The 19,635-nt window shown below is 51.3% G+C and overlaps 4 protein-coding genes across 5 annotated transcripts in view; 2 read left to right on the plus strand and 2 right to left on the minus strand.

Annotated features, from left to right (window-relative positions):
- Positions 1 to 7,569, plus strand: part of LOC125957009 (adenylate cyclase type 9) — a 13,352-nt gene extending 5,783 nt beyond the window's left edge. Inside the window, exons 5-6 of the mRNA XM_049689363.1 lie at positions 1 to 83; positions 163 to 7,569. The exon at positions 1 to 83 is cut by the window's left edge and continues 18 nt beyond it. Coding sequence (XP_049545320.1) covers positions 1 to 83; positions 163 to 3,674 — 3,595 coding nt within the window. The 3' untranslated portion in view covers positions 3,675 to 7,569. The remainder of the gene's footprint in view (positions 84 to 162) is intronic.
- A 77-nt stretch (positions 7,570 to 7,646) lies between these two features.
- Positions 7,647 to 9,625, minus strand: LOC125957277 (fatty acid hydroxylase domain-containing protein 2-like). The gene is made up of 3 exons (XM_049689874.1): positions 9,158 to 9,625; positions 8,356 to 9,060; positions 7,647 to 8,277 (listed from the first exon to the last, which is right to left on the minus strand). Exons 1-3 carry the CDS (start codon positions 9,370 to 9,372, stop codon positions 8,118 to 8,120), a joined length of 1,080 nt encoding a protein of 359 aa, XP_049545831.1. The 5' UTR covers positions 9,373 to 9,625; the 3' UTR covers positions 7,647 to 8,117.
- Positions 9,626 to 11,857: 2,232 nt separating this feature from the next.
- Positions 11,858 to 14,247, plus strand: LOC125957292 (fatty acid hydroxylase domain-containing protein 2-like). Of its 2 annotated transcripts, XM_049689908.1 has the most exons (4): positions 11,858 to 12,800; positions 12,890 to 13,070; positions 13,156 to 13,786; positions 13,891 to 14,247. In XM_049689908.1, the coding sequence occupies exons 2-4, from the start codon at positions 12,959 to 12,961 to the stop codon at positions 14,030 to 14,032; spliced, it is 885 nt and encodes a 294-aa protein (XP_049545865.1). In that variant the 5' UTR covers positions 11,858 to 12,800; positions 12,890 to 12,958; the 3' UTR covers positions 14,033 to 14,247. The 2 variants fall into 2 exon arrangements, with proteins under 2 accessions (XP_049545865.1, XP_049545857.1); XM_049689900.1 differs by having other exon boundaries at positions 11,858 to 13,070.
- Positions 14,248 to 14,822: 575 nt separating this feature from the next.
- LOC125957269 (uncharacterized) lies at positions 14,823 to 17,048 on the minus strand. Its single transcript, XM_049689861.1, has one exon. It carries the CDS (start codon positions 16,573 to 16,575, stop codon positions 15,424 to 15,426), a length of 1,152 nt encoding a protein of 383 aa, XP_049545818.1. The 5' UTR covers positions 16,576 to 17,048; the 3' UTR covers positions 14,823 to 15,423.
- Positions 17,049 to 19,635: the final 2,587 nt, after the last annotated feature.

The following is a 19,635-nucleotide window of genomic DNA, read 5'->3' on the forward strand; positions in this document are numbered from 1 at the left end:
ACCGGACCAAGTGCATGTGTCAGAGGAAACGTGCGGATTCCTGGGCGATTCATACGTCATCGAAGAAGGAGAGGAAGTTGATGGTAGGTGGCCGTGATCTCGTTCTCGGATCAACGGTCGGTATCGTATCTTTTCAATGACCATTTGCTCTCTTTGCGACAGGACATCGGACATACTTCGTGGTTGGCAAAAAGGTTGGCGAGGAGCCAGGCAGCTCACTGATCGAAGATTTACCCAGCATTGGGTTACACGCAGATCACCATCACCATCTGTTCGCTACGACCCCGCTGGACGAAGGACTGACCGGTGGCAGTGACCATGCCGGTGGCAGCTCGTGTTTGTCGCGCAGTGCGACCAACATTTCCTCCATTGAACCGGCCGTTCCGCCCGCTTCTCCAGCCGGTCCCATTTTCTTCGCTTCGTTGCATGCATCCCCAATCACTAACCCACGGCCACGGCTTGCCTCACTTACCAAAATGACCAAATTCCTGCGTTCGGCCGTCAAAGGTGGTGATGGAGGTCGGCAGCTGATCGGCGATGGCACACCACCGACTGCCATTAACGAGCGCGAATCGCTGGAGAAACCTCGTATCATCATCAGCACCAAGTCGATTTCGGATGAGTTTTACACGGGTGGCGAAGAGGAACAACACCATCACTTTGAACGGCCTACAACGGCCGTCCACGGATCGGCCCGGGAGCTGTGCAGCGTGCAGCAGCTACAGTCCACTGGTAGCCGTTCACTTCACGATCCTGCAACTAGCTGCTCGATTTCAAGACTGCAGCACAATGACGATGACTACGACGACAACTGGCAGCCAACGGTTGGGCAGCAACTTGGTGAGTCGACGCACCACACCACCAGCACGTTTCGATCATGCTGGAAGGTGAGCAATCTGCTAAAAAAGCGCCACGAACCGCTATCGAACGCGGACATGGAAGGTGGTTCAAGAAACTGTGATAGTGTGAAGGGTCGAGAAGAGGAAGTGCCATGCATAGCTCCGCAGCTAGTAGAGTTTGGAACTGACCAGCGAACTACCCAAAATAGTGGCGATAATGGGAACAACAGTCAAACGAACATCGCTGGCCAAGGGTGCTACCAAACCGTACCGATCCTGATCGTTACACCACGCCCCAGCAACCATACCCTGGCCGACGGCAGACAGCAGGGCAGTGGTGCGACCGGTAACGGTGCCTCCTGTTCCAGTGCTGCCGGTGGAGGTAGTAGTGGCGGTGACGGTTCCATGTTCATCGACGAGATCATTGATGTCCGATCGTATATATCGCAATCGCGAAGTGACATCTCACCGTTCGCCCGAACCGGAAGCTATCGCTCGCAGACAACGGATCGGTCGTCCATCATTCACGAGCTGGCGCGCGGTGCTACCGGGGCACTGATAACCGGTGGGAATGGTGGCACTACAAGCCACGGTAGACCACGTAGCTCCACCATCAGTGCTGCTACAGCGTCATACGGCGAGACGGACGGTATGGGACCGACCGGACCACCTCAGCACGCTCGCCATGCATCTGTGGCCGCCTGTTCGAGCGCACGGCTGCTCGGTCCCGACGGTGCTAGTCTCTCACCGTCGGCTACCTCACGCAAGGACTCGGGCATTCGATCGAACAGTCGACGGTCGAGCATCCAGCACCAGATAATGCTGATGAACCAGAGTGCTGCGCTTTCGATGCATCGCGTATCCGGCTACTTTACCAGCTCGCAGTCGAGCCTTTCGGGTGCGATGGTGACTGGGTCGGAACTGGAGCAAACGGGTCGACCGACTACGGGTACGGTTTCGCATCCACCGAACGGTAGCCTGCGCGGTGGCAATGGTACGAGCATAGCCGCGGACGGTGGCAGCGGTACCGGAAAGTCTTGCGTTGGTCCTAGAGAACCGCATCCGGATCCACTGGCCGCCTGTTTGCAGCAACTGCGCAAGCAGTCCGATCTGCAGCTTATACGTTGCGTACGAGACAATGCACGCTCGCAGCGCAGCTACCTCGTGAAGCCGCCTCTGCTACCCGTTTCGCTCTGCTTTAAATCGCGGCTAATGGAAAAGGAGTTCCGCTCGAAGGCGCACCGTTTCGGCACGGACGAGAGCATCGGCTTTGGAGCCGGTGGTATGGGTTGTATTGGGCTCGGCCCCGAACTGGAAGGTACGGGGCCACCAACGCTTGCCACTCCGAAGTACAACACCTACATCGATCTGCTCGTCTCGTTCGCCATCTATCTGGCGACCTCTACCTCGCTGTTTCTGCTGTCACCGTCAGTGTACCTTGAGTCGTACAAGGTGTGGGTATGCATCTTTGTGCTGTTCAGTACCGTGCAGCTGTTCGCATTGTTCATCTGCACCAAGCAGGTGTGCCGGCGAACGCGTAAACCATCGGTGCGCCGATCGCGCCCTATTACTAGCCGCAGCTGCTACGATTGCCTGCTGCAGCTCGCCTCCCACTGGTATCCGTGGCATCTGTGCGGCGGTATCCTGATGTCGCTGCCCGTCATCTCCATTCTCTCGAATTTTGCAATGATGGATGTCACCAAGTTTCGGGTGTTCGAGTTCCACTACGGCTTCCTAATGTACATCTGCATCGTGCACTTCTGTAACTTCACGCAGCTCAACTGGGGCATGCGTAACTGTATGGCGCTCGGTACGGCCGTAGCGTTCATCGGAATTGCCATCGGTCACATGGTGCAACTGTCGGCGCTCGAGATGCAGGTTGGCGACAATGGCTCTTCGCCGATCGTCGCACAGAACGGTTCGCTCGGAAATGATGATGGACAAGAGGCGCCAGGCCGAATGCTACATCAGGCGCAATTCGAGTGGTTCAACAATTACCGGATCGAGATCTACGTCGATCTATTTTTGCTGCTGGTGCTGGTGTGGTTTCTCAATCGGGAGTTTGAGATCGGTTACCGGCTGAGCTTCCACGGTAGCGCGGTGGCGAGCCAGGACAAAGTACGCGTACAGAATATGAAGAATCAGGCGGATATGCTTCTGCATAACATCATCCCGAAGCATGTGGCGGAGCAGCTGAAAAATACGGCCAAGTACTCGGAGAACCACCACGGCATCGGTATCATCTTTGCTAGCATCATCAACTTCAACGAAATGTACGACGAATCGTATCTCGGCGGCAAGGAGTATCTGCGCGTGCTGAATGAATTGATCGCTGACTTTGACGAGCTGCTCGCGCGGCCCGAGTTTCGGTGCGTCGAGAAGATTAAGACCATCGGTAGCACCTTCATGGCGGCGTCCGGTCTGGATCCCAGCTGTCGTGGTGAAAACTACGAGCATCTGTACGCGCTGGTCGACTTTGCGCTCGCGATGCAGCAGGTGGTCGAATCGTTTAACCGCGACCTGCTAGAGTTCAATCTGATCATGCGCGTTGGCTACAACTTCGGCGACGTGACGGCGGGCGTAATTGGTACGAGCAAGCTGTACTACGACATCTGGGGCGACGCCGTTAACGTCGCTAGCCGGATGGACTCGACTGGGGTAGCAGGTCGGATACAGGTGGGCAGCGACTGTGTGCCGGTGCTGAGCGAACGCTACGACTTCGAACCACGCGGTAAGGTCTACGTCAAAGGTAAGGACCATATGGAAGTGTACCTGCTGGTTAGAAAGAAACCGGACCTATTGGGACCACCGGAACTAGATATAGATCCCCTTTAAACTATGTTCGACTATTACGCGGCGGGCGCAGCGCACAGGAGCTAGGAGTGTCGCAAAAGCGGCCAGCACCTCTACCACGGTTGACGCACGCCGTTCAGCTTTCGGGCCGATGGTGCGAAGGAGCCGATGTTCATGCTACATGTTATAGCGCGAAACGCATACCTATTACGCTCTACCCTTGCGTGCCCGCAGAGTGGTTTGCCGCACCGTACTTGAAGTCGGAAGTCGGAGCTACCCGACCCCTAACCTGAACCAACCGGTTAGGCTTTCCCCATCTTGTTGCCATTTTCCTCTGTCTTTTTACTCCTCGATCAATAGTCGCAAAGCGCCGAAATGTAAGGCCCACTAGCACACTATAGGGCTATGCAAAGGTATCTAAGATGGCCTCGTTGGCTTTTGGCGGCTAGCACAAACTAGTAATCAAACATAAAAACACGCGCACGCACACACCCATTGGTTAGGAAACAAGTAGAGCTGGAAGTACTACATGCAAGGAACTAAGTATGTGCCTTCTCTTTTAGAACAAAAAAAAAACAAACTATTTATATTCTACATACACTCCTCGGAAGCGAATGTGCAAGCAACGGAAACAAGGCTGACTGTTAGTTTGGATTTCAAACGGTTTACGATTGATGCACTGCATCCCACCCACCCCACCAATTGATCCTTTTTCGCTCTCGTTCTATCTCTCTCTTTCTCTCTCTCTTTCTCTCTCTCTCTTTCTCTCACTCTTACTCTTTCTTTTTCTTTCTTTCGCTCTCCTTTTTCTTTCTTTCTCTCTCACACACACAACGCAAACGCAAACCTTAGACGTATGTTAGCAATTACACAAAGAGTCAGCAATGAGGATGAAAACCGAATAGGATTTCTCCACTGTCGCTCGTAGTGGTTAATGTGTATGTAATGGCATTACAAATATCCTCGACCACCAACACGCTCCTCCATGTACCGAATTAGTCTTATTTCCTCTTGCCAACGGTTACTATTTAGCTAAGCTGTGCTGTGTATGTGTGCGCGTATCTGTATGTATATCTGTGAGTTTATATGTGTGTGTGCGCGTGTATGGCGGGTAGTGAGTGGGCGTGCGATTGATTATCCTTGCGCGAGGCCACCTGACTCTTCCGGACCGAGCCATGAGATCGCTAAAGCCTCCAACGCATTCGGCGAACGCGTCTGTGCAAGTAGGTCTGACGCATCCCCGCCGGGGGCCCGATGCGCAATGTAACGATGTATTCGTAAAACCACGTGCCAATCGCAAATCATTTCGCTTTAACATTAACAAGAATGAGAAACTATCAAATTTAATGTACCGTACTGTTTTTCGTGGAAACTCGTTACTATGTGCAATCCGTTACGGCATTCATAGATTTTATATAGCAAACTTATATAGTCGTAATGAGAGCAGCGAAGAAAGCGAAAGAGAGCAAGAGAGAGAGAAAGAAAGAGGAAGGGAAGTAAGGGGATAGTTTATGCTATATTACATATACCTCTGAATGTCCTTTTATCTCGCTCTCCCTCTCGCTTTCTCTTTCTCTCTTTCTGTATCGCCCAATTGATAATATGCAAACATGTATAGCATATCTATATGCACTGTAGACACATTCATAGACATGTCAAAACTCAGATATCAATCGTTTTTAATCAATTCTTGCCAAAATTATGATAAGTCTTACAAACACAAACAACACGGTAACCAACAAGCTTTAAGGCCACCGAATTCGCCGAGGCGGCGGGGTGGAGGGTTCGTTTACATCACCCGGGCCATTAACTCGCCACGGATATTAAAATCTAGTGGGCTGCAGGAGGAGTGGGAGCCAGGGAGCATAAGATATTAGTTTTGTTTTTCATTTCTGTTGTTTTTAATTTAGAATACTCTTGCAAAATGCCCGCGACTGTAGTTCAGTGCCGATACTCGTGAAACTCGAACAAAGTACTTGTAATAGCAGAGACAACCCAGACCGTGGCCGAACTTTTATAAACAAAAAAACAAACACAAAAAAAGGCCCAAGGACCCTTTCGCTTCCACAAACGGCGTCGGTACTAGCAAATGGCTTCCCCCCTCTTTTTCGCGCTTTATTTATATTTTGTAAAGAATTCGTTTGTGTTGTTTTAAGTGGTTAAAGTGGTTTTTACTAGTGAGCGGCGGGTTGATCGTTGAGTGGCGGGAGCCCTGTCCGGTACTCGAGCAGGATTGGATGTTTTTAGGTAACAGTCGAATGAATTGACGATCGGCGCCAGGAAGCGTATGCAGGCGGAAAACATATTATATTTATAAGAAAGGAAGTGCTAGCTGTGATCGTGGGGTCTGTAGATGTGAGGATGTGGGCACGAGCCGGTGAAGCGCGTTTGACGCGCTGTCTCTTTCTCTCCCTCTCCTCTCCCTGCCTCTGCCTCTCTCGTCTAGGCGCACGGCGGACGATAACGTATATAGCAATCTTTTTATCCATTCCCTCACATATTTTTATCGGATATTTATAGCACACATAACACAACGCCCACCACTGATGCGCCTCCGTGTGCCTCAGCGGCTCATCCTCCTACTACTTTTAGCTAGCTCCTCGCATCCTGTTAAACCCGTGGCCACACCGTGGCGGACGTTGCCGCCGTTTTGTTTTTTTTTTTATTGTTTTATTCGCAATACGGCTACGCAGCCTCTGTTCGATCACACAAGAAATCTCAAGAATAAAAGCAAAAGATAAGAAACAAAGTTTTGCGAAACGCCTGGACATCGAGGATCGCGAAGCTTTAGGGCGCTAGTTTTTGTCACGGTACAGTATTGTATTGCTCTGCTGTCTCTCCTCCAGTTGTTTCGACAAGTCGTCTCTGAAAGCGCACAAGAAAGCGAAAACTACTGCACACGACCGATACGCGTTGCGTGCGATCCGGGGATGAATTCCGGTCTGATTCTGTCTTTAAGGACCTTTGGCCACCCGGTGTTTCTTTTGTGTTTTTCTTCTTAGTTTATCCATTAAGAGACTTACCGAGTGTTGTTACTACTGAGTTGAGAGACGGTCGAGCAGGAAGCCAGGCGAAAGGGCCTAGCTCTCGTCAGATTTAAAAACAAACGAATGCCAATGCGCAGTGTATGTTAACTATGTTACTGTGTGCGAAACGAACAGTGTTTGTTAACTAATGTGACACTGTACTGCTATCACTATCTGTCACTATTGCGTCTGCTGGCAGAAGACTTTCGAGCCGGCGTTAACCAGTGCTTGGGGCTCTTTGGGGGAGCAAATAATGGTAAATTTGTTGTGCAACACGGGAAGATGTATTTTAACCATTTTATGGACGGTTGCGAGCGATCAGGCCGGAAGATGGGTGGAGTGGGTGGGTGCGGGGGAGAGAGGGATAGCAGCTCCCAGAAACCCATACACACAGCAGTTTGCCCGGATGCCACTTTCCTCCACACAATTCATTTCGCTTATCACTCGCGCCCGCTCTTTAGGCAAAACATATTGTATTATACAACCCCGCCCCGGGGAGGAGGGGTGGCAAAGGGCACACACAAGGAGCTGGATGGAGCAGCTTTTCATAATTTCGAGCAAAGCAAAAATAATGATACAAGTACAGATTAACACAAAACAAAGAAAACCAACTCACACGGAGCATTGGCGAGAAATGGACGGGCGGAGGGACGGACGTGAGTCATTAAAATACAAATAAAATGCGCATGGAAACCATTCAAACCGAACCGCGTTATCACTATCCATACGTTTTTCATACGTTTCCCGGGGGCAGGTAGCAGCCCCAGCCGCTTTTATCCCAATTTTCCGAACTCGAATTTGAAACAACAGTTTTCTTTCATCAGATCCGTTGGTCGGCATCACGACATCGCCATCTTTTCCCCGCTTTCCCAGGCACCCAGTTGATGATGTGTCGTGATCGTGATTCACAACACGATACGTTTATTCGGTCAAATAGAAAACGGTTAATAGAACCATAGATCAAACCAACGGGGGGGGGGGGGGGGGGACACGTTGTGCGCTGCTAGTGTTAGTGCTACTAGAGTTGCAAAACTGTGGTCCGCCTCTGCATGCTGTCAAAGTGTGTGCTTGATCGCTAACGGCCCCAAAACGGCAGCTCGCGCACCGTGCAGGAGCGAGGGAGTGTGTTGGGGGGGAGGGGGGGGGTTACATCTGTAGAGGTGTGAACTGCGTTAAGATACCAGCAAAACCCCCATCAGTCCAACGGTTTTCGTTCCTTTCTTTTTGTATTGGTGTAAGTAGCCGGCAACTTCTGCCTTTTGCTGCTGCTGCTGCGCCTTATTCCAATGCCGAACATCCTGTTCCTTGGTTTTGCCTCCATTTTCCCTGCTTCCGAGCCGCGCCGACCGACGGTGGTGTGGGTGTGTGTGTTTGTATATGTAATCAACCTACGGGCTGGGCTAGGTAATCATCGCGGTTCATCGCGGCCGATTTATCGTCGACCGACCGAGCGGTCGATTCAAAGCGCCGCCTTCTTGGCCGATTCGGGGAACGCTTCGCGGGCCGGTATGAAGCTCAGCATCATGATGTGGCGGGCGTAGGCCTTGGTGCTGCGGAACAGGGCATCCGTACCGTGTATCCGATCCAGCACCCCCAGCACCCCGTAGCACTGGTTGAACCTAATAGAAGGGGAGCGAACGGATGGTTGAGCTCTGATGGACGGAGTTTGAGCTCCGATGATGGCTCGTGCGACTTACTTGAGATGATGGAAATCGTGCGCCTCCGGGCTGGGAAAGAAGGGCAGATGGTAACCGGAGTGGGCGTTGAGCGTGGAAAGGATGACGAGCGTAAACCAGAGCCAGGCGACGGCGACGTGGCTGCCGAGCAGAAAGATACCGACGAACGGTGGCAGCAGGTTGCTGAACACGTGCTCGACCGGATGGCAGTAGATGGCGGTGATCGCGATCGGGGCCGTCCACTCGTGGTGCCGCTTGTGGATGAAGCGATAGAGGCGCCCGTGGTGCAGCAACCGGTGCGCGTAGTAGAAGCCAATCTCCTCGACGAAAATGCAGAACGACAGCTCGGCCAGCACCCAGTGGAAGGTGGGCAGCTCGCGCAGTTCGCGCAACCCGCGTACACACATCGCCCGGTACATGCAGTACGCCATCGGTACACCGACGGCGGTCTGGTTGAGCAGGACGGTGCCGATGACGCGCAGCAACCGGCCACGGTCGACCGGTTCGTTCGTGCCCGGTTGCATCTTGTAGCGCCGGATCGTGGCCGGCCAGCCCGTCAGATCGAACAGCGTGTAGATACCGCCGACGCACCAGTACACGCACATCGTGAAGAGCGTCGTCGTGTGCACCCAGAGCCGGGCCGGATCGTCACCGGTGAAGTCGATGAAGCGGTCCCACTGCGACTGCCAAAAGTCTCCGGATGCGCCCCAAAATCGCTGCAGATGCCTAGCAACAGGAAGGGAGGAGGAGGAGGAGGAGCAAGACGTGGAAGCAAGTGTGAGAAGAAGAGAGAGAGAGACAGAAGAAGGGGGGTCACCCATACCAGGTCAGGGTATTGCGGAACGCGGCGAAACCGATCAGAAAGAAGCTGACTATCACCAGGAAGTGATAGAGCGAGGACAGCAACCGTGGCTTCGGTGACTCAACCACCATCGGTTCCGTCCGCATTGAAGGTGTCTCCTGTTCCTGTTGCTGCTGCTGGTGCTCCTGCTCGAGCTCCGTGTCAGTCATGTGCTGCTTCTGGTGGTCCAACGCCATTCCGGTCGTTGGGAGTTCGTCCTTAACCTGTTTCAAACAATAACAGTGCCAAGTAAGTGTTTACGTTGTTTACACGTTCGGGCGGACTAAATTTGTCCTTTCCCTTTGCCGGCGGTTAGTAGTCGTCACGTCACGCCACGACAGCTGACACGGACCTCAAACCGACTTCCAAAACAATGGAAAAATCAATCAATCGATTTCTTCCTCGAAACCGATGGACTTTTCAGTGAGCGGCTAGAATACCGGGCGCTACTGGGGGGACGTGACACTACTACGCAGCAGAATTTGCACAACAAACACTTCGCTCGCTTTCTCTCTCACATACACCCATCCTCACAGTCTTTCGCGCGCACAATATTCCCGCTGTGGTCCCTTTGTTTCGACGACGACGACGGCGGCAATATAGTTGCAGCTGATGCAGTTTACCTCTTCGGAGCTCTTCCAACGATTGGGTCTTTGGGATGTTTTTTTTTTATTTTTGGATGGATGCTTCCGCAACCATCCGCCGCAAAACAAAAACCTCAGGCTCAGGGTCACCGGCGCACAGGTGGCCGGTCTGACGGATACAGAACTAGTGAGCACGCGTTGGCGAGCGCGAACCCAATGGAGAAAGTTGCTTAAACGGAGAAAGTGGGGAGCAAAGAATGACGTTCGATCCTGGCATGCGCGATGGCGGTTGGAGTGGTTCTAGGTTCCGAAGGTATCCTGCTAATTTGCGACCCCATACAACAGGGGGCGTCAAGTTGCGGTTTCTCTTTGTTGGCGCGCAATACAGACAGTGAGAATCCTTCTTTGTACGTCCTTCTTCCCTTCCCAACGCCTGCGGAAGGACACAATGTGACATCTGTTGCATCATTCCCGTGGCTTCTATAGGTGTCTTATCGCACGCTTTATATAAATTGAAAGATTTTCTTTAAATCTTCTTTGTCCGTTTTTGTTGTTGTTGATCCGAACGTTCGTTGTTGTTAATGTTAAAATCCTCGCCTCTAAATATTTGACATCAGTTTTCAGTTTTCTTTTTGTGTTAAAGTATATTCACTATACCAACAAACGATCATTTTCAGCAGCCGTTTTCTTCATATGGAAAAAGACGACTAAACTTATCCGCAAATTAGGCTTTCCAGGCACAAAACTCGTCACATTTTTAACTCTAGAAAAAAAAGGTATAGTTAATATTTTGACCAGCCACTTATTGTGTTGTAAAGATAAACAAACAAATGGTCTCTTAAAACGATTTAACAAACAGGACTGAGAATCTTCATCCCAACACAAGTGGCGCCACCTATTATCAGGATTGCATGTTTCAATTCAAGTTCATGATACTTTTGTTTTGTGTTGTTGGCGCTGGAGAAATGAATAATGAAGGGAAAAAAATCGCCATTCTTACATGTTTGATAAGCAAATTTAGTAAATGAATGTATTAGGAAGGGAAAAGGATGAAAACATAAAAAAACAACCAGTACAACATGTTGGATTCAAAATCACTCGCTATCTCATCATCTCACTCATGAAGTACCTAAGGTGCCACTTCTCTGAACATAGGCCAACCATCCTTAGTATGCAAGTACGCGGTCCCTCTTGGCCAGACTCGGCTGCTAGTTGGCCATCTTATTAGCGCCACTCTCGTTTGTGGTGTCGTTGTAATTGTCGGTGCTAAATGCTTGCTCCCCACATCAAGGTTATCGATGAATTATCGGCAGATAAAGGTTATCGACGAATTTTCGAGCTATTCGTAACCTGTTAGTACGTCAACCGCGCTGAACTGCCGTCCTGACTAGCTTCTGAACTACTTGGATGTTTTGTTGTTGTTGTCAAAAGAAATGTTGGAAATTTTGTAACAAAAATGGACGAATCTTTTCATCAAAAAAGGAACAAAGGATAGAAATTCTACAAAATGCTTTGCTGTACAATGACCTCAAAGGAAAGCCATGCGGCTGTGATTCAGATAACTGGCTGTATGACCCGAGCAGAACTTGACCAGCACTTTTGAGCTCCTCTACAGTTCTCGCTTATCAGGCTGCTGCCCGTTGTTGTTGTTCTTGTTTTTGTTGTTGCTGCTGTTCTCATGCAACTGCTGCCGCGATATAGCTGCCGGCGGATAAAGGACGCAGGCCGAGGTCACAAATTCCCCCCCTCCCCCTTGGCTGTTATCAAGAAACACCTAATTCGCTACCGACAACAACGGCAACACCGGCCACTGTATTGCGCTGTTCCCGATCGTTGAATATACGCCATAAACTGGCGGGCTGGCTGGGGGGTCGCAAAGCGGAGCGACCATTGGCGGGATTATTCCGATTGGAGAAGGTCCCCCCCCCCCCCCCCAACATGGTGCCTCGTTATCGCCTTACCGCCTGGCCGGAGTTAATCTTTAGCTGGCCAAATAATCAGCAACGACCTTTCCTTGGCTTTCGCGTTCTTTGCTCGAGATAGTGTCTAGACGCGTCAGCATTTTTTGTTTCGAGTTTTTGGGAGGAGAAGTTAGAAGTAAAACAGCAAGAAAAAGAAAATCTTTCGCGTCATGCTCGCGGTGTGATAGTGGCCTCTCTACTCGGGGCAAACCGAACAATAACAACAAAAAAACATGGCAGAGATAACCTACCCCGAACCGATGCGATGCTCGCTCAGTTCGCTGGATCCTGGACTCTTCCTTTCCAACACTCAAAACCTGTGCCAATTAGTGTGGACACACCCCGGGATGTCCATGGAATCACTTATGTAATTGTGTACCGGCTGTGATTAAGCCAAACGAGGAACTCCGAATGGCTCTATGCTATGGTTTTAGAATGCTATGTACTAGTAGTAGTAGTAGTAGTTGTTGCCTTACATTGGACAGAGTTGGATAGAGCAACGAGCGGCGAACTCGTTGGTGGAGGAATCTGGAATCAAATTTGCTTCCCCCTCCCTCCCCCCTTTTTGGGTTTCGTTTTCAATAGCATATCGATTCGGCTTGCTGATGGTAATCGACCATTTCGTTAACCACCGTGCGAGAAACACAGGATCAACCATTGTGCGCGAACCGCGTTGCCAAGTGCTGCGCGACTGCCACTAGGCCTTTCGCACAATAAAGACGTGAGAAAAAGAAAGAGAGAGAGAGCGAGAAAAAAAATGCGTGCTGGTTGTATGTAATAGTAAAGCAATTGAAGAGCGTTCAGTTACTACCGCTGCTGCTGTTGCTGCTGCTGTTGCTGCTGCTGTTGCTGTTGAGCGAGACACAACAAAGATGATGATGCACAGAAGAACACGCACACGCATACGGGTAACGGGATTGCGCGGTTGCTCTCTCGCCGCACTGGCGGTCGAATCAATTGGTCCGCGCGCCCGCGAACACAAAGCCCCGCTTGATCACAAAGCACCGAGACGCAGTACTTGTCGCGCATCGACCTCGTCGGCGCGCTGGGTTCGGTTGTATCGGATCGGAACACAGAAGCGTAAGTGACCACCCGGGGGCAGCAGGACGCACCAGCGGAAGAGAGAGAGAATATATATTTTGTGCTTTGATTGTGCGATCGTCGTCAAGAGTTTACTGGTGATTGCTGCTACTGCTGCTGCTGCTGCTTGAGCTACGGAGGATTTCTGGAGGATCATCATGTCGCTGACGGCGGAGCTGTTCGATCTGCCGGCGCACCAGTTCCGTGTGTTCTGGGATGCGTCGGGCAGCCTGTGGCAGTCGCTCTGGGATCGCCTGCTCGATCTCACCGGTATATCATCAATCCATTCACGATCGTAATTGGCTCAATCAACAATCAATACTCCCTCCTTGATGTACGACACACACACGCACAGGTGACAATGCGCCGCTACTGTGGATCGTCGGTACGTGGGTGTACACGTCGGTCGTGTACTGGTCGATCGGTACGCTCTACACGCTCGCCGACGTCACGGGCCGGCCAGCCTTTCTGCGCCGCTACAAGGTGCAACCGGGCACGAACGAACCGGTCGAACCGGGGCGGCTCCGGGCCGCCATACGGCAGGTACTGCTGAACCAGCTCGCCATCGGGTTACCCCTCATGTTCGGTGTCTACTGGTTGTTGCCGGTGCAGAGCCGCACACAGATCCGGCAATTGCCGACCTTCCTCACCGGGCTCTGGCAGCTGGCCGTGTGCGTGCTGATCGAGGAACCACTGTTCTACTACAGCCACCGGTTGCTGCACCACGGGCGCCTCTACCGCTTCATCCACAAGCGGCACCACGAGTGGACGGCCCCGATCGCGATCACCGCCATCTACTGCCATCCGGTCGAGCACGCGCTCAGCAATCTGCTACCGGTTACGATCGGTGTGCTGGCGACCGGGTGTCACATCTCGGTCGCCTGGCTCTGGTTTACGGTAGCGATCTCGAACACGCTGCACGTACACTCCGGTTACCATCTGCCCTTTCTGCCCAGCCCCGAGCAGCACGATTTCCATCATCTCAAGTAGGTTCCAGCGGTTCGATCGATCGGAGCGTTTAACAGCCCGCCGACCTCCTTCTTCTTCTTCTTCTTCTTCTTCTTCTCTTCCTCCTCCTCCTTCGTTCCAGGTTCAACCAGTGTTACGGGGTGCTGGGGGTGCTGGATTGGCTGCACGGTACGAACGATCTGTTCTACCGGTCCAAGCAGTCCAAGCGGGACTACATACTGACGACGCTGGAGCCGGTACGCCAGACCTATCCGGACTCGTAAGGATTCCCCGTTTTCCCCCTTCCACCCCGATCGGGGGTGCCGATGATATTAACTGTGATCGCGATCGATCGCTGTCGTCTGCGTGCTAGAGGCAGGTTTTTGTCCTGCTTTTGCTTCTTCGTTTTTTTTTTTAATTTGTTCTACTGTTACTGACATCTTCACACTTGTTATGCTCCAATATACCTACCCGTATACGATTGTGTTGGGAACTACTACTTTCTTTCGAAACATTGTTTTTGTGCCTCACTTCTTCACCAGCATCCGTGTCACACTTCGATCTACGTTTTGCCCTTGTAGCTGTGATAAGCGAGTATGTTCAAAGATGCTCCAAAAATCGGCAATGGATTCGACTTTGAAGGCAATTCATTGTTGCTGCTGCTTTCGAATTCTGGCTTTGAACAACAATCCATTTGATGAGGTATTAGGCTTAGGCTTAGAGGACTAAAGTGACAGCGACGCCTACAAACCAAGTCAAACAATGGGGGTTTTAACGTTACTTTATCGCGCCACTAGCCTCTATCTCCCCTTACTAAGGCCAGATAAGGAGTGAGGACCAGTTGACGACGATGGAATAAAAGAAGCTGGCAACCGCATTTCGCATTTTCCGTCCGCCACGCGCTATGGCTTACTTGCAACTGCTTCCATACGATAGTAGTTGCAGGCAGCAAGAATGTGTGTGAGAGTGAAGAGAAGCAGAAGAGCGAAAGAGAAAGAGAGGACGACACGCAGCAGGGGAAATTCGCTTACCTTACCGTCTAAATACTTCGAAATATTATACTTCCAGTTCGGACCCCCGGAAAAGGTTAGTAGAAAAATGAATACCAGCCAAAATATTTTGTTTGTTTGGTTTTTTTTTCTTCTTTTTGTTAGCAAAACTATCGAATAAAACTTACATCAAAAACCAAAACGGGAAAAACTTGAAAAGTAAAAAAAATACGGAAGATACATCACCAGAGCCGATCCTGTTACAAAGATATCCCTGTAAGTCACTACTTATCAACTAGCACCACGCCTCGGAAGCCGCATTGCGTTCATCCTGTGTTGCGTCGTCGTATTCTTCGTCATTTGTCTTCCAGTTGCATACCGGATCGCAATCTTAATTTCGAAATCAATCACTGTTACGGCACCTGCGGTGCACCATCCTTTTACTATCTAAACTAGCTTAGAGATACGGTTCACATGCGCGGCTGTGGGCCATCCGCCAATCATATAGCGTCCCACCGTCGCCCTTCGGGAAAAAGCGGGAACGGGAAAGGGAGTACGGTCACAGAAAGAACGGGAGGGAAGCAAGGGCAAGGGCGAAATGGGAATTTTAGGTAGGCACTTATGCTCTAGTAGTAGTAGTAGTAGTAGTGGTAGTAGTAATAGCAGCAGTAGTAGTTAATGCCCCTTCAGTAGTTGTACATGCCATCGATCAGGAAATCCATGCGACGATAGTGGCGCGTCAGCCAGAACTCTTTGGCGCGCCGGTAGGAAAGCAGAAACAGACCGAGCAGCAGTGGCACGACGAAGATGAGCGTCACGATCGGTAGAACGTAGTCGCGCCGGTTCGGTCCAGCCGGTGCGATATACTCCTTCGACAGCTGGACGAGCGGCTCGTCGACGCGTAGCCGACCGGAACTGTCGAGCGGCTCGTCGAACGGCACTGCCGCTGGCAGCGAGTAGCCCGGTTTGGCCGCCTGCACCAGCCTCGGTTCATCTTCGATCGAGTACACCACCTTGGGCTTCCTGGGTGCGGCGGTTGTTGTGGTTGTGGTCGTCGTCGTCGTCGTCGTCGATGATGTGGACGTTGTGGACGACGTGGCTGGTGCCTTGGAGGTGGTTGTAGTGGTGTTGCTACTGGTGGTGCTGGGTTTCGATGACGTCGACGTCATGATCGGTAATCCAACGGTTACGTTGGAGACGATGGTCTGTTGATTGCGTCCCACCGTCACACCGGTCGATGGTGGGAGCGAAGCGTTGCTGGTGTTGTGCGGCAACTGCGGTGAGTTGACGGTGGCCGGATGGCTCCGTGTTGCGGAGCTGTTGGCACCGGTCGTGGTGCTGGAAACGGAAGTACTGCTACTGTTGGTGTTTGTCACCGGGCTGGCCGTCCCATTCGCTACAGCCGTAGGCTGCCTTAACAACGCTGGCGGTGGTGCTACGGCGGCGACAATGTCTTCGGTTGGGGAGGATGCGTTACGTGCTACCGCCGTCTCGCTGCTGACGCCTTTCCGGGCCACGATGCGCTGCGCACGATCGTACGAATGATTTTCGGGAATTGGCGGTATCTGCCCCTCCGTAGCCGTTACCAACGCATCGACCATAGCCGAGGCGGCATCGTTGGCACTCGATGAGCTGACCTGCTGCTGGCTGCTGGTTACGTTTGTGACGAGGGTTGCCCCCGCGTAGTCACTGTAGGAGACTACGAACACGACCACGAGCGACAACGCAACGTACGATGTAGTGGGCCGTCGCTGCATCATGCTCCGTTGCTTGTTGCTGATGATGTTTGTTTCCGGACACCTCAGTCGGTCATATGTAACTGTGTGCTGCGTGTGCATCGGTTTCAGCGATTAGTTCGCATTTCGTACCAGTCTGCCGCGATGATTGCTAATGCCGTCAGCGTCACAACGAGCTCTAGGGGGTCATTCACAGACTACTCTCTTCACGCGCGTCCAGTAAAACGTCTGCTACGGACATTCGATTTCACTTAACAGCCAACTACACGGCTACACGGCTATTGCTGCACTCCAGCCTCTCGCTACTATCCCGCGAGGCGAGTGGTGTAGGGATTTTGCAATCCGCAGAAGCACCAGCAGCGAGCAACGAAGCAGGGGTGGAGCAAGAAGAAACGGCGGCTTTGGCGATCAAGCGGCGAGCAAATGTTTGTCGGGCAGACGGCTTAATAGCGGCGGGTGGCTGTAAAAAGGTGGTGGCACAATGCGATAAACAAGCGATCCTGCAGAGAGACACTTTACGGTGGACGAAGAAGCAGCGTTGCACCTACCACCAGCTGACAGCAACATCATTCCAGTCGTGCTACCAGCACCCTCCCCTCCCTTCCACCTAAATACACACGTCAGCTGCTGCTGGTAGAGCAGCGAAGAAGGGTAGGAAGAAGGAGCAGGGGGATTTGTAAATAAAAATAAAGCCAACAGCACCACTACTACTACTACTACACGTTCCAAGAACGTGACAATCGCGATGGCGTTGGTGCGCCCGAGACGTCTTTAAAAGTCCATCCACCGCCATGTTGGATTTGATTTTGACAGTCAAAGGATACGACCCACCCGACCATTCACTATGGGGATACTGAGATTTTTCCCCATAGTGAGAAATGTGCTCACTATAGGGCTGCATAGTGGCACCCTTTTAGGGCCGCTATAGAGCCACCTCGCCAAGGAAAGTGGTGTTCACAAATTCTCACAAGGGCGAGCCTTCTCACCAAGGAAAGTGAGGTTCACAACTTCTCACAAGAGCGGAAATTTTGGCTTGCTGGGTTCCAATTAGAGCTTGCTCAGGATTGGTCGGTTTCTGGAGAGCAAAAAAATTGGACATGCGCAGTTCTCGCGCTCTCTCTCCTCTCTCGTCTTCGATCGTTCTTGGTGGTACTGATCTTCTACCGAGGTATTGGGGATCTCTATCTCTCTTACACTCCCCTCTGTTTCTCTCTGTGTTCTGTTCTCCCTTTCTCCCTCTCGCTCAGTGCTGGGGTGCTGGAAACTCCAGCTGTTTCCTTGGTCAAGTTAGTAGTCGGGTTATGTGTGTGGTAGTAGTGTTCAATGTTGCAAGTCTGTTCGTGGTGCTGGAATTATCAAGGAGAACGATTAATGCATGGCTTTTATTGATTGGGGGAATTATACTTACCTACCGATGTGGATGTATTTCGTCGATGCGATCGGAAGCGAACTTTGTTGCGAAGCACTTTAAACGCACAATAACAAGATGCACAACTTCACCAACTTGAAATCAATAAGTATGGCTATCAATAAATGTATGCAAAACTGGGAGTGCAATGCAGACCGCATCAATTGTTTTGCACTTGGCGCTCTTTCAGACAAATAAGTTCGATCATCAACTCGCGCTCCACGGTGTTCCCTCCCACAAAGAGATGCGTGCAATGCAGATTGTCGTGCTTGCCGCCGCGATAGGAAGGGCCGTACTGCATGCTGCTCAGGTGCAAATACTATTGGCAGCGGTAGCATCAGTGGCGGCGGGGAAAAGCAGCACAAAAGCGCCGCGACAAGACCGCGATCGGGAGCAAATCGCGGTGGTTAAAGATGTATGTGATCCTGCAAGGAACGCACTAACCGAAATGTTCTTTTCGAGGCAGTCACACCTTGCAATGATGCAGGTAGCAGCGATCGCACATGTAATGATTCAAAACCACGTAGTTTACTATCACGGCTTGACCACAGCACAGCAGGGCACGCTACACGGCTTGAACGCTGAAAGATTACATCGATCGATCAGGATGCTAAAGCTGCATATATGCGACAGACCCTCCGATGCTTCGTAAACGGCACTGCGTTCACAAAATTGATTACCATGGTGGTTGTTGCCAGCAACAACTTCGATTTGTTGTTCTAAATCAGACCATTTATTACTTAAACTAGAACAAGGAAAACGGTTGTCGCTCGAGGCCTCCCTCCTAACCTGGCATTATCTCCACCTGGCGGCTTCTAGATGCCCATAAGAGCCTTTAAGTCCCCTTTGTGGGGCTCTGCATAGGCCCTACTCTCCACCTAGACTCTGCCTAGCTCGCCCTCTCGCTTTCCACACATCTTCTTATCACGCTATGCCATCCCTATCCAGAAACAGCCGGACTGCCCCTTTCCTATCTTTTTTTAAAGTCTGCGCTTAAGTTCTGCGTGTGCAGCCTTACGGTGCTGCGGGAGGTCGCACCACCGCTGCCGTTCTAGCGGGCAAGCACCATCCGCGTTCGTTACTGCCGCTGCTGCTGGCCTACGACCGCTTTCAGCATACTCCTCTCGTGCCAGCCGTGGACAGGCCAACCATTCGTCCCTTCCTCCAAGACGCGGTCGCATGATTCCCTCTTCCTGCCGCTTATGGCCGCGTTAAGGGACTACCGGGGCTGAGACTGAGGTGTCCGCTGCCTACGTTGGCGACTGATGGTGGGCAGCTTTTCGGTCTGTTGGTCTACTCTCTGCAGCTTCTGCTGTGGTGCTTGCGCTGTCGATCGTAAACATCTTTAGTCGATGTTTCAACTGGTGTGTGCTGCGTTAGAAAACCCGGGTGTACAGCTTGTTACGAGCGTAATGCGTGAGTCTTCCGTAATGCTTTGTGGAAGGTTACCCATCCCGTTTATCTGATCAGAGCTATTTCGAAGTATGTTTTCATCGCCCTTTGCACTAACGATATCTAAACCTGGTGACACACTCTCTAATCTTGAAAAGCATTTCTCAAACAACTGAGGGTCCGTTTTTGTCTTTAATAGCGCCATTTCCAAAGGCATTAGGTTTGTGAAGAAACACTTGCGTTTTTGCTAAGAGCATCCAGATGCAGTCACGTTATTATGTGGCTCACGCAGTTGTTTATGGTGTCAAAGGCAATCTTACTCTCACTCATCAGCTGCATTATGTTTTCCTCAGTCATCAATT

Source organism: Anopheles darlingi, chromosome X (assembly GCF_943734745.1).
Source record: "Anopheles darlingi chromosome X, idAnoDarlMG_H_01, whole genome shotgun sequence".
Lineage (NCBI taxonomy): Eukaryota > Metazoa > Arthropoda > Insecta > Diptera > Culicidae > Anopheles > Anopheles darlingi.